The sequence below is a fragment of the Semicossyphus pulcher genome, unplaced genomic scaffold, assembly GCF_022749685.1.
Source record: "Semicossyphus pulcher isolate SPU_LCO1_2020_fin unplaced genomic scaffold, fSemPul1.0.p SCAF_7, whole genome shotgun sequence".
Lineage (NCBI taxonomy): Eukaryota > Metazoa > Chordata > Actinopteri > Labriformes > Labridae > Semicossyphus > Semicossyphus pulcher.
The window spans coordinates 19336780-19348820 of NW_027211748.1; the positions used below are offsets into that span (position 1 = coordinate 19336780).

The 12041-nt window shown below is 41.2% G+C and overlaps 1 protein-coding gene across 1 annotated transcript in view; it reads right to left on the reverse strand.

The window, feature by feature from the left end:
* The window catches only part of LOC138611497 (piezo-type mechanosensitive ion channel component 2), a 93561-nt gene that overhangs the window by 66697 nt on the left and 14823 nt on the right, over positions 1–12041 (reverse strand). Inside the window, exon 4 of the mRNA XM_069684649.1 lies at positions 2321–2363. Within this exon, the coding sequence (XP_069540750.1) occupies positions 2321–2363 (43 nt within the window). The remainder of the gene's footprint in view (positions 1–2320; positions 2364–12041) is intronic.

Sequence of the window (12041 nt, forward strand, 5' to 3'; positions counted from 1 at the left end):
AATATGTGTTGTGTTGATTGCTTCAGCTTTTTATATGGAGTACCACCCATTTTAATGAAATCTGGCTTGATGGTTTTAAATGGGAGTGAAATTCCATTCAAACAAATAAGGTTTTTTACTAAACTGTGAAAAACATGTTTACTCCCTTGGAAATCAACATCCATTGATCATAATAAGGTAGTGCGAACAATAAGCTATTATTTCCCATTAAACTTAATAAACAGACACTGTGTGCAGATTACAATTATTTATAAACAAATAATACCTACTACAGTTCTGCTCGACACAGTGGGTATTTTTCATTAAATCCACTATAATATGACATTGTTTAAAGTCCTTATGTTCGCTATATGTACACAAGGCTTTTGTAACTTTTCTTATTTGATTAGCCTTCTCACCTCCTTCTTGATACGTAAAGGTTTATTCAAACAGGAAGCGAAACAGTGGCTGCTGCCTGTTGCCATGACAGCAGCAGTAACTTCAGGCCGCGAACGAGCCAGTCAGATGTGTTCGTGCGGCCCGAGGACAGGCTTTACGAGGTGTCATGATTGCATGTACAATTAAAGCAAATAAAAATTGTCCTTAAAATGGCTAACAGGTTTCAAAAGCTTTAAAACTCACTTTAATCATGCAAACCAATTTCTATTTCAGTTTTACAACAATCACACTGCATCCTGTGTTTGGCCCGGCAGCGCGTTGTCTTTACATTTCATGCTGAGCTCCGAGTGTAATTAAACTGTTTACAATAAACACAACATACTGGTGATGCTGCGGCGCAGGCTGCCGTGAAGAAAGCCAACGAGAGTTTGGATGGAGGTATAAAGCAACTGGTCATTTTAATCTCATTCTGGCCTTGAATGGATACTAAGCTTATAAAAGTTAACAAGTTGAAAATAGGGTGCTAACAAACACGATGGAAAGCGCACACTCAGATAAATAGTTGGGCCTTGGGCTGCTGTTGGCGACTTCACTCTCATCAAGGACGTCTTTTTTCCATGTGCTTTATTGTTGTGGAGCTTTGTGCATCCTCACACAGATGAAAGAGATGGAAACAGACAGACAAGGTTGAGCCAGCAACTTCAATGACTCCTTCTTTCCCCTTGTTTGTCATGTGAGAGGATTATAAAAACATCACTATTACTAAGACCTGTCCTGCCTCGGGCCGCAGGCGCAATTACTCTGAAGACTTTAGTGAAAACTATAAATATAGGGAGCAAAAATTCGCCCAAAACCATATAAATATTTGGTATTCATGAAGGACTTGGAAAGGTCGAACTGAAGGATCTGTTTGGGTGGATAGAAACAAAACAGCCTTCTCTGTGATTCCTATACATCTGATTGAATTTGCTTCATTTTCCTCCGTACAGGCAGTAAAAAGGGAGCATCCGCTCAAGCAGAAAATGCAGCTGTAAACATTGTATATACTGTATATGATCCTCAACACAAACAGGTAAATGCAGGCGGGATAAAATGTTTATGGCTCGACTTCCGCCACTTACAGTATACTATCCACCAAGGGCTGTTGAGTACTGGAAAAAGGATGTGGCTGAGTTCGGACATTCCCGTACTTAGGAAACCACATCTAACACGATCACGGGGGTGTGAGGAGACAAACACAGCAGCAAAAGCTTTGAAGTATAGGCCTGTCAACGTATTGTCAGAGGTAACTGGGTTTAGTGTTCATCAAGAATGCACACAGGGACAGGTTAGGGGCATTTTAAAGCTGGTCAGAGGACAGGTCAGTGTGGCTGAATGCAAAAAGTGGAGTTTAATTGTATTGTGTGTGCTATATTTAGGACTCTTTGCACAAACAAACGACATCCTGCTACTTGAAAATGCCGAGAAAGAGGAGCACGTGTCTGATCTTTGAAAAAAATGTGTTCTTCAGGCTTTTGCTGCTGATTCTGAAAAGAAAAACACACTTAATTCCTCTCAAAGACGAGCAATATTTTCTGTTGAATTTGGTGAAGCTCCTGTTCAACAGAAAGCATTCACTGAGCTGTGTCCTATCGCTTCCTGAAGAGCATCTGGATCTGAATTGCACTAGACAGCCCCCTCATACACGACACCACTCCAATGTGAAATGGCAAAGGCTGCATGATGGCGGAGCTTCGTTGCGGTGCTCAGGCGGAACTGCAGTGTAAAACGGGCTGATGATTATCAGGGGAAAAAAGTTTTTTTATGTTTTAAATCATCTTGATACATACATTTTGAAGCAGGATATAGAAAATAAATACATTTAAAAATAGTTATTTATTCTTATAAGATGAAAATGCTACCTAAGGGAATTAATTTGTTATGGAAGAGTTATTTTTCTCACCTCTCAAAGCCGATTTGTCTGATAGATTTCTCCCACGACGAACCTGGAAAAAACATGAGCTCAGTTAGTAAATATTCACATGGTTTGGCCAGAAAATCTCATCACCTTTAGATAACACTTTTACATGCTCCTTACTTTAAAGGTGATCGCGCATTTGTACGCAAAACTTTCACACATGTATGAAGAGATGATTTCCAATACTGTCTCTAGCATATAAAACCAATTCCTGCAATTAACTGTATGTATGTAGCGCTGTCGCCTCACAGCTAAAAGGTTTTTTGATTTGAATCCCGGTTTGGACGTAGGGGGTCTTTCTGTGTGGAGTTTGCATGTTCTCCCCGTGCATGTGTGGGGTACCTCCGGGTTCTCCGGCTTCCTCCCACAGTCCAAAGACATGCTCGTTAGGTTCATTGGCGACTATAATTTGCCCCTAGGCGTGAATGTGAGCGTGAAAGGTTGTCTGTCTCTGTGTCTCAGCACTTTGATTGACAGGCGATCACTCCAGGGTGTAACTCCGCCTCTCGCCCAATGACAGCTGGGATAGGCTCCAGCCCCTCTGCCACCCTGAACAGGATAAGCGGTATAGATAATGGATGAATGGATGGATGTCAATAAAATATTACACAACCATTAATAATCCCTTCAGAAATACTTAAACTTAAATCATTTTTAACAGCTGTTTTTTTTTTTATCATTTTCTGCTGTAAATTCTTTTCACATGACAAAATAATCAATCTATTTGTGCTTACTGCTGAGATAACCTGCGTGTAAAAACAACACAATGAAAACAATTAATTTGATTGTTTGTTTCCAAAGCGCGGACTCCTTTAAGTGTTCCTGAACGTCACTCCAGTGCTCAGAGAGAGATTTCCAGGTATTCAACCGGCACACGGAGAAGAACTGCCCTTTGTTTTACTGCCAGAGAAAATACCACATCAGCTCGGGATTCTAGGAACTCGACTGAGAGACATATCGAAATATCCGGCTGTTTTGTCAGCGTATTAGCAGCTAATTAGGTGCTGAACTCCGGCTGTGGCGTTGAAGACAGCACAGAGTCACTTTATCACTCTGTGTGAAAACCACTTCTACATTCAGCAGGGTTGCTGAGCTTGAAAATGATTTTGCAGAAATTCTTGTTAAAACGGTATTTTTGTTCAATATCACAGCGGCATATTAAACAAAGAGAAACCGTTTTACGGGATGATGGTTCAATGTCTCTAAAATAGTGGACTCAGAATGTATCAGATATGTTTTACAACCTCCTAGCTGCAGCGCTAAGTCATGAAAAGTACCATCAGTCACGTTTCAATTGCAAACAGATGAAAATCATCAAAAAACTGTCAAAAAAATCAGACAAAAGATGATTTTGAGGCTCCTTAATTACAAACAACAAGTATCCAGTAAAGTTATGAGTCACACTATCAGGCACAGAAACAGGAAACAGACTCCGAATTCTACCCAGGGTGAATAAAACAATAATGGAGTGTCAGCACAAACCCTGGTGTTTCTTTATTACTCATGACAACAATAGCTGCAGGAACCGTTTAACTCTCACAGATGTTATGTGTGTTACGTGGGTGAGAAAGATCATCTGTGATGGGAGGAGCCGCCATGACTAACCTCTGACATAACCTCTGACACCAAACACTTCGACCACAGACCTCCTCCAAGTCATCTGTTAAAACACTGAAGAGTCTGTCCTCCTTCACACATCTACTCCCATTTTAAACTGCTCATTAGATGGTGTGATGACTATATGAACTACTGTATGCTGCGACACAGCGGGCCAATGAAGGCTAAAAAAGTCTCAACAATAAATACAATAAAGTTGTTACTTTGTGATACAGCAACACATTCTGATATAAAGATTTAAAGCTGATATGTTTTTAAACCACCTTGCATCTTTACTGCATACAAGTTAAAAGTATTACAAACTAATTAAAAAAACAAGTCATTTTTATACTGGCTGACGATGATGAGGATAATTGATAAATAAGAAACAGTCAAGTTTTATTCTTGGGCCTCCTTTAGTGCGTCTCTGATTAAAAAACACACTTTATATAACTATATAATCTGATCAAATACAGCCGAGCAGGGACCCTTGTTTCCTGTCTTTATTTACTCTATAGGCATTTACTGTATTTAAGATAAGATAAGACAGAACTGTACTAATCCCAAAGGAAATTGTAGTGTCAGATAGCTCCAAAAATACAGTACAAAATTAGAGAAATACAAAAAAAACACTTAAATATAAGTGAAAATATAAAATATAAAGTGTCTGGGTTAATGCGTAAGAGACTGTGCCTAAAAGAAAAACAATAGTTATCTACAAACGTAGTAGTTACTCTTACTTTAAAGAGGGGGTGTTTTACATTTTAACACAAACATATATAATGTTACAATGTTGGATGTCTAAAAATTAGTGAAGTTTCAAATCTGCAAGTAAAAGTATGTTGGAGTAATCCCCAGGCTTCTCAGCTCAGTCTGCAGGCAGCTGTGAACGCCAGGTTTCACAGAGTTTTTTCTACACTTTGTGACGTCACAAAGTGCAGCCTCAGCAGGCTTTGGAGAGCTGGCCAATCAGGAGAAAGCGGGCTTGTAGGGGCGGGGGTTCTTAAAGGGACTGAGCTGACTGAGTCGTTTTCAGGCAGAGGCTGAGGGCCTGCACAGAGCACCAGTGTGAGAAAAATTAGTTTTTTAAACTGTAAATTACGCTAAGCTACTCGACAGGTATCACAGAGTGAAACATGAAGCTTGAAATTAGCATAAGAGCCCCCCTTTAAAGAAGATCATGCTCTGCTTTTAAGCAACATTAGAGTAGAACACATCTAACTCACCCTACCTTGCAGAAATTGAAGTTGAAAACTCCATTAACTGATTAACTGTTTTTTTCCACACTAAATTTTAATCAAATGGTTCTGTGTGATAGTAAAGGGTCATGAATACACAGACACACTGAACCCACAGATAATCAACTCCCACGTAAGCATCTCGAAACATCATTTAGCTGCATGAATTAAACCATGAGCAGTTAATAAGACCACATAAGTCAGATATACACTTCCTGGTTTGTTGTGCTTGGTGAGGAAAGCAACATTTAGCTCGTAAGCTACACCCAGTTATTCTTGGGACTTGGTCAACACTTAATCAGACAGGTTGTGAGAAATATGATCATAATGAAACGGGCTTATTGCTCTGCAGGATGTTTCAGTAGTAAACTGTTTGCTAACATGTTAGCATTACACCTGATAAGTTACTAAATTAGCCAGTTGCTTAGCTGTTTGTTACTAGCCAAAGGTGAGGACAAATGATGTTGTTGTAATCGCTAATAATCTCCTCCAGGGGTTGATTAAGGTCATAGATTACTAAAAGCCTCATTGATACCTTCAAAAAGAAACTCTACAGCTTAAAATGAGAGCCAAGAGACCACAGGCAAAATAGTCTTTTTCACTAATTCCCACATTTAAACAATGCAACAACCAACTTAAGACGTCCTGTGTGTGAAATCATACAGGAGGAATGCTGGAGGTAAAGTCAGGCCAGGCTGATCCTTAAGATGAGGAGGGGAATGTTGTGTAACACGGTCAGCATGGAGACTTCTGGAAAAGAGTGTGAGAGTTTCTGCCCGGCGAGGCGAGGCCGCTTTCCACCCCAGCTGAGCACCAAAAATACCTGTCCTCAGACTTTATGTGAACATCATAAAACACCCTTTGTACTTGCTGGGCCGTTAACCTCTCAGTGCAGCGTTTCTCGGCACTCTCTCCTCTATCCCCGGGGCCGATTGCCAGTCACAGTTTTCCGCAGAGAGTTGTGATATGCAGCGTTAACAACTCGGCACGCCGTCATTATAATCAGACTATCAGTAAGCGAAGGGAGGATGCAGTGAATGTGTCGCACTGAAGGAATAGTGGGCAGGATGTGTGTGAATAAGGCGGGCATTAAAAGGTCAACAAGTGTCTGAATGAGGTGGGGTGCTGGTCACAAAACAGCCATTCAACAGGCCGTTTGCTCCTTATGAGCTGATGAAACGACCATTGCTGGCAGAAATGGGCCAAATCAGACATGCAAATTCTTTTTTTATGGTTTGTTTTATCCCGCTCGGTTGCCAGATGGGCTGTGGGTTGCCAGTACGGACAACAAAAGGCAAGAAGTTTAGACAATGACGGGAAAGTATTTTGAAAGTCAGTCAATATCTGACAATTTAGTTAACAGTATCTGAAATAAAGTGCGCTCCACCCATCTGCTGCTCTTTGACGGTTAATACAGACGCCTACGACTGTTAGTAAACGCAGCTCGCAGCATGTCGAGTCAGCACACAGGAATGACGGATGACTCCAAAGGAAGCCGGCCTCGGCTCATCTGGTGACCAGTCGCTGACCTGCTCTAACAGCTGGAGGTTTTTTGGGAAGCGTTCTCTCATTCATACTCCGCTCATTTCACTGCTCTAATGGTGTATTTGGACGACAGCGAGCAGAGGAAATGACATGAAGTTATCTAGAGGGAGGATAACCGCCTACCCGACACGGACGACTCCTTGTTTATTCTTGGCTGCTTTGAGGAAGAGGGTGTCAAGGGGCTAAATACCAGACAGAGAAATCTGAGATAAAGCTTGTACTTGGATTGTAAGAGGCTGATCATGAGGACAAAGAGTGTAATGTCCGACTTCCTGTTTCATTTGTAGCCCAAAAATAAAAATAGGAATAGGATAACATTGACTTCAGGATGCAGAGATTCAAACAATGTGTGTATAAATCATCACAGTTTGGCAACATCGTAAGTCTTTAATGTAACATTTTGTGCATTAATGTTGTCGGCAATGGCCTGAACAAGGGATTTTTTCTTAATCACAAAACTGACCTGTAGTTATTTTTCATTCACAGCTCATATAAAGTTTTTTATCCTGAGCGTATGATGTTGTACTTCTCTACACTGCGCCTCATTAATCGTGAAATGACGGCCATGATCCACCAGCTGTTCATTATAAAGTTATTCCTGAGCAGCTCCAAGCTCATACCGAGACTTGGCTGTTAAATGTTGCAGATAATGACTCAAGATGGTGTGTTTTTTCCAAGAACCATTGGAGCTTTATGATAAAGTGTGAGAAACTAAACCCTGAATACTTTGACTGACAGAAAGTCCAAACTCAGCATGTTTACAACACTAATTATTAATAGTGCTAACGTGTTATTTAAGGGTATTTATTTCATCAAAAGATTTAATCTTGGTATCGTGATACATTTGTTACCATTGAAATTACCAAAGTGCAGGGGCGCTGCTCAGTTGGTAGAGCAAGCTCCCCATGCACAGAGGCTACAGTCCTGACGCACTGGTCACACGTTCAACTCCCGGTCTGTGACCATTTGGGGCATGTCATCCCCCACTCTCTCCTCCCCACATTTCCTGTCACTCTTTACTGTCCTATCAAATAAAAGCAACAGCCAAAAATGTAGTAGAAAAGTTGTAAGCTAACTCCCGTACACTGTCTAATACATTAATTGACAACATTTCGGTAAAAGACCTTCATCAGGCATTTCCCAAAACTTTGCCAATAAAAGTATTGCTGAAGTTATTATAACATAGGTACAGGAACAGGAACACACCTCTCTTACATCACCTGTGTCTCATTAGCTCTAACACGAGCTTGCATATTACAAATAAACTACTTTTATACCATACAATGGCGTGGTCTTGCAAGTTAGACAGTGAGCAGGAATTTGCTAGCGACCACTGAAATGACCATAACAAACAATGTATTAGTCCTTTCAGTGGCACTGAGTTTACAGCCATGCTAGCAGCTCTGTAAGGCACTTACAGCTAATGTGGACATGCTAGCATGCTCACACTTAGAGACATGCTGAAGTCTAGCTGGTATATCATGTGCAATGCCCATTATTTAAGTTGAGCATGTAAGGTACTAACATTTGTTAGTAAGCATAAAAAAGGTAGAGTTCAGACAGGCAGGTACCACTAAATAAAAAGTCAAAGGATCACCAAAATTATTTCAGTTCATCCTCAGGGGGGCAGAAATGTTTGTACCAAATTGAATGCCAATCAATCCAATACGGGTCCGAAAAGAAGATAAGAGGTTCATCAAAGTGAGTAGGATTCGTCCTCTGGGGACCATGAATGTGTTTTCAATGCAATCCAAAACTTTTAGTCTGGATGAAGGAGGTGGCCTGACTGACATTGGTATGCCTGATGCATGCAGCTAGTGAGACAAAAACAGCTAACAAAAAAGACGACATAACTTCCTAAACAGCTGGCACAGCAGTTTTAAGAGAACGTTACTTAATCAGGAGTAAACAGGGTTTAAGGGGACTATTTTCTGCAATGGACTTAAGGAACATGTCCCCCAATTTAGCAAGTTCATTACTGGTTTTGGTGTTTTCTTTGTTAAACATCAGGATTTATCATTTAAAGCAATGTAGTTCGCTTTTTTGGTCAAATTCGACAAGTTCTCTTATTTTAAGGCAAGTGTGAATTAAAGCATTTAAAAGTACAAATAAGCAAAGATTTAATAATTAAACTACTTGCATGTATGGCAAGTAACTGTTGCGTATAAAATAAACATACATTGACAGACAGATAGATGATACATAGATAAATACAGTAGATGGATAGAAAAACAGTGATGTCTCTTCAGACCAGGGTTTGATCTGCCAAAACCTGCAGCCCCCGAGACCTCACTAATAAAGATTTCCTTCAGTGAATATTTAATCTGCCCTTCTGAACGGCTCTGTGTGTTTCTGCCTGAGGCGATAAGGTCCGTCGTTCTGCCTCCTGAGCAGAGTTGGCTGTACTCGATGCAAGAGTTACTTTCATTATAGAGAACAAGTCATTAGAAAACAAGGTCAGGGTCGGCCGTGTCTAGACACATTCAAATTTTACAGTTTGATACATTTTCATGAGAAGCCCAGGGCCAACTATTAACACCTTCCAACACTGAGTCAGGAGCTCACAGTGTTTGCTTAACTGGCTGCAAGAATCTCTTCTTCTCTTCGTGGCCATATGGTACAAGGAAGCTAATTACACTGAGGAATGTGTTCGATTCATAAATCTTCATGATGTGACAAAATGCAATAAAAGTAAGGATATTTTAAGAACTTTGAGTCATTACTAGAGAGCATATTTCAGCTTGCCCTGGAAATGGAGCGAGTCTTCACTCAGTTTTTCTGGGTAGAAAACTTTGAGACTGAAAAAAAACGACACCTCCTCCTGTTGATATACAACCAAGCATCAATGGCTCAGGTCAGAGTTTAAACACTGAACAGCCTGTGTAATGTATGGGACACGTGTGTGCACACAGGCCGCCATGAACACCCAACAAGTTGAGATCTCACAGTTCTGGTCGAACATGAGAGCACAGCGTGAGTATTTCAAAATAAAAGTCTATGAGGAAGTAAGTCAACAAACAGCTTCAACTGCGATCGGACACTGGTGCCAACAGGCAGTGTATTGGCCGTTTGTTTTTCTTAAATAATAATAATCATCAGCAACATCAACAAGATCAATATAGTCATCATCATCTTCATGAAAATCCTAATCAGCATAAACTACATCCTCAATGTCGTCATCAAAAATAGCGTCAATATCCTACAGGTCAGAGGTGTTCATAAAGAGCTGGGTCTTTAGCTTCGTCTTAAAGGTGAAAGGGACTCTGCGGACCGAATGGAGTTTGGTAGCTCGTTCCACCACCGGAGGACTACTGTGGAGAAGAGGCTACTAAGCGACTTAGGGCCCTGTTGTGATGGGAGTACCAGACGTCTTTCACTGGCAGAGCGTAGTTGGCGGGACAGAGTGTAGACCAGGATGAGGGCGTTCAGGTAGGCAGGAGCCGTTTTTGTTGCTGTTTTGTAAGCGAGCAACAGGGTTTTGATTTTGATGCGAGCGGCGTCTGGGAGCCAGCGGAGGGATATGAGCAGAGGTGTGACGTGTGCTGTTTTAGGTTGATTGAAGAGCAGTCACACTGCTGCGTTCTGGATCATCTGCAGAGGTGTGAATGTGCATGCAGGAAGGCCTGCCAGGAGAGAGTTGCAGTAATCAATGTGTGATATTAGGAGAGGCAGTTATGTGTGCTGTATTAATTCTCCTGTTTTGAGGATTAAAAATGTTAATGGTGGCTATGTGTTTGGAACATCACAGGTTACATCTATACCTGCTAGATGTGGGAGCTATAGTAGCTACGAAGACATCACACAGCTGCTCACAACTTTGTGATGCTGGTAGAGATCGTTAAGAAGGAAGAATCTACTTCCTCTCTACCTCATCCTTCCCTCTGCCTAGCTCTATTCTCATCCATTCATCCTCTATTCCCTACTTTACCTCTCTTTTGCAATATGTGCGTTCCTCTCCCATCTCTCCTTATTCAGATGCTGCCTGAAGCTCATAACAGACTCCGGTGACTCACTTCTGAGATGTTTCCTCCTCCCCGACCTTCAACACTTCCATCCCAGACTGGCCAGAATGGACAACTCCCTCCCAAACATGCAGCCCCATACTCACATCCATTCATCTCCCAATTCAAGCAAAATCTCTTAATCTGAAAAAAATCAGAGGCGTGTCTCTCGCTAATGAATCATCAAAGCCATTTTGACGACAATTCTGTTCAGAAATAGACCAGCCAAACCATTGTTTGTATCGCAAAAGAATTGTTAACATAGCACAATATGGTCTTATTAATGTACAACTCATCCGTCTACTGTTAAACTGTATAAATGTGAGAAATCAGACATCAAACTATAAATCCAAATGTACGCCCCAGGCGTCTATGGCGGGACTTCCTCCATCCTCCTGCATTAGTTATAAATCAGGCTTCAGCTCCTTTCACAATGGGCCAATTGAAGGGTAGAGAAAGGAGATTTGAAATACAATGCAGGGCTTGTTTCATTTTGAATTTTAACCAAAAATAATTGCAATCTCTCACCAACCATTGCCTAACCCTGGTCCCTCATGTACTAGTCCTGCAGCTGTAATTAGTCAGAGCACATTTATGTGTTTGTCGATCTGGCTTTGAAGAGAGGCCTGAAGGGAAGAGTTGGAATTTTTTTTGGTTGGATACTTTCACTTTTTCTGGTTTCTACAAAGTAGCAGCTTGAACACTGTTTTCAGATAATATAATTCATGTCTATGTCATTGGGCGATAGGTGGGGTACACCCTGTGACTGACTGGCAGTCAGTCACAGGGCTCACACATAGAGACAGACGACCTTTCACGCTTAAATTCACAACTACGGGCAATTTTAGTGTCACCAATAAACCGAACGAGCCTGTCTTTGGACTGTGGGAAGAAGCCGGAGGAAAACCATGCAAGGCCCACTTCCTCCAAACTGGGATTCAAACATGGAACCTTCTAGCTGTGAGGTGACAGTGCTAACCACTGCACCGTGCAGCCCTAAAACCATTTAGTGGTATGTAAAATAGTTTGAGGAGATACGTTTGCATGTGGCTTGATTCGTCAGGATGTAGACTTTGTGTAGAAGCGCCACCTATTTTAGACGCAATTCTCTCTTCTTCTTCTTCATCTGTGTGTTACCCTAAAATCGCTTCTCTTCTAAAACAAAAACATCAACACAGCAGCAACCAACATGCTAAAATAACTCATTTTGACAGATTTGGATTTGGCAATAGAGCAGGCCTGCTTGGTTCTCTTGGTGATTCGGCATAAAGCCAGTTAAATGCCAGGGCTTGCCTCTTTGGTTGCAAATGTTCCACCAAAACAAAA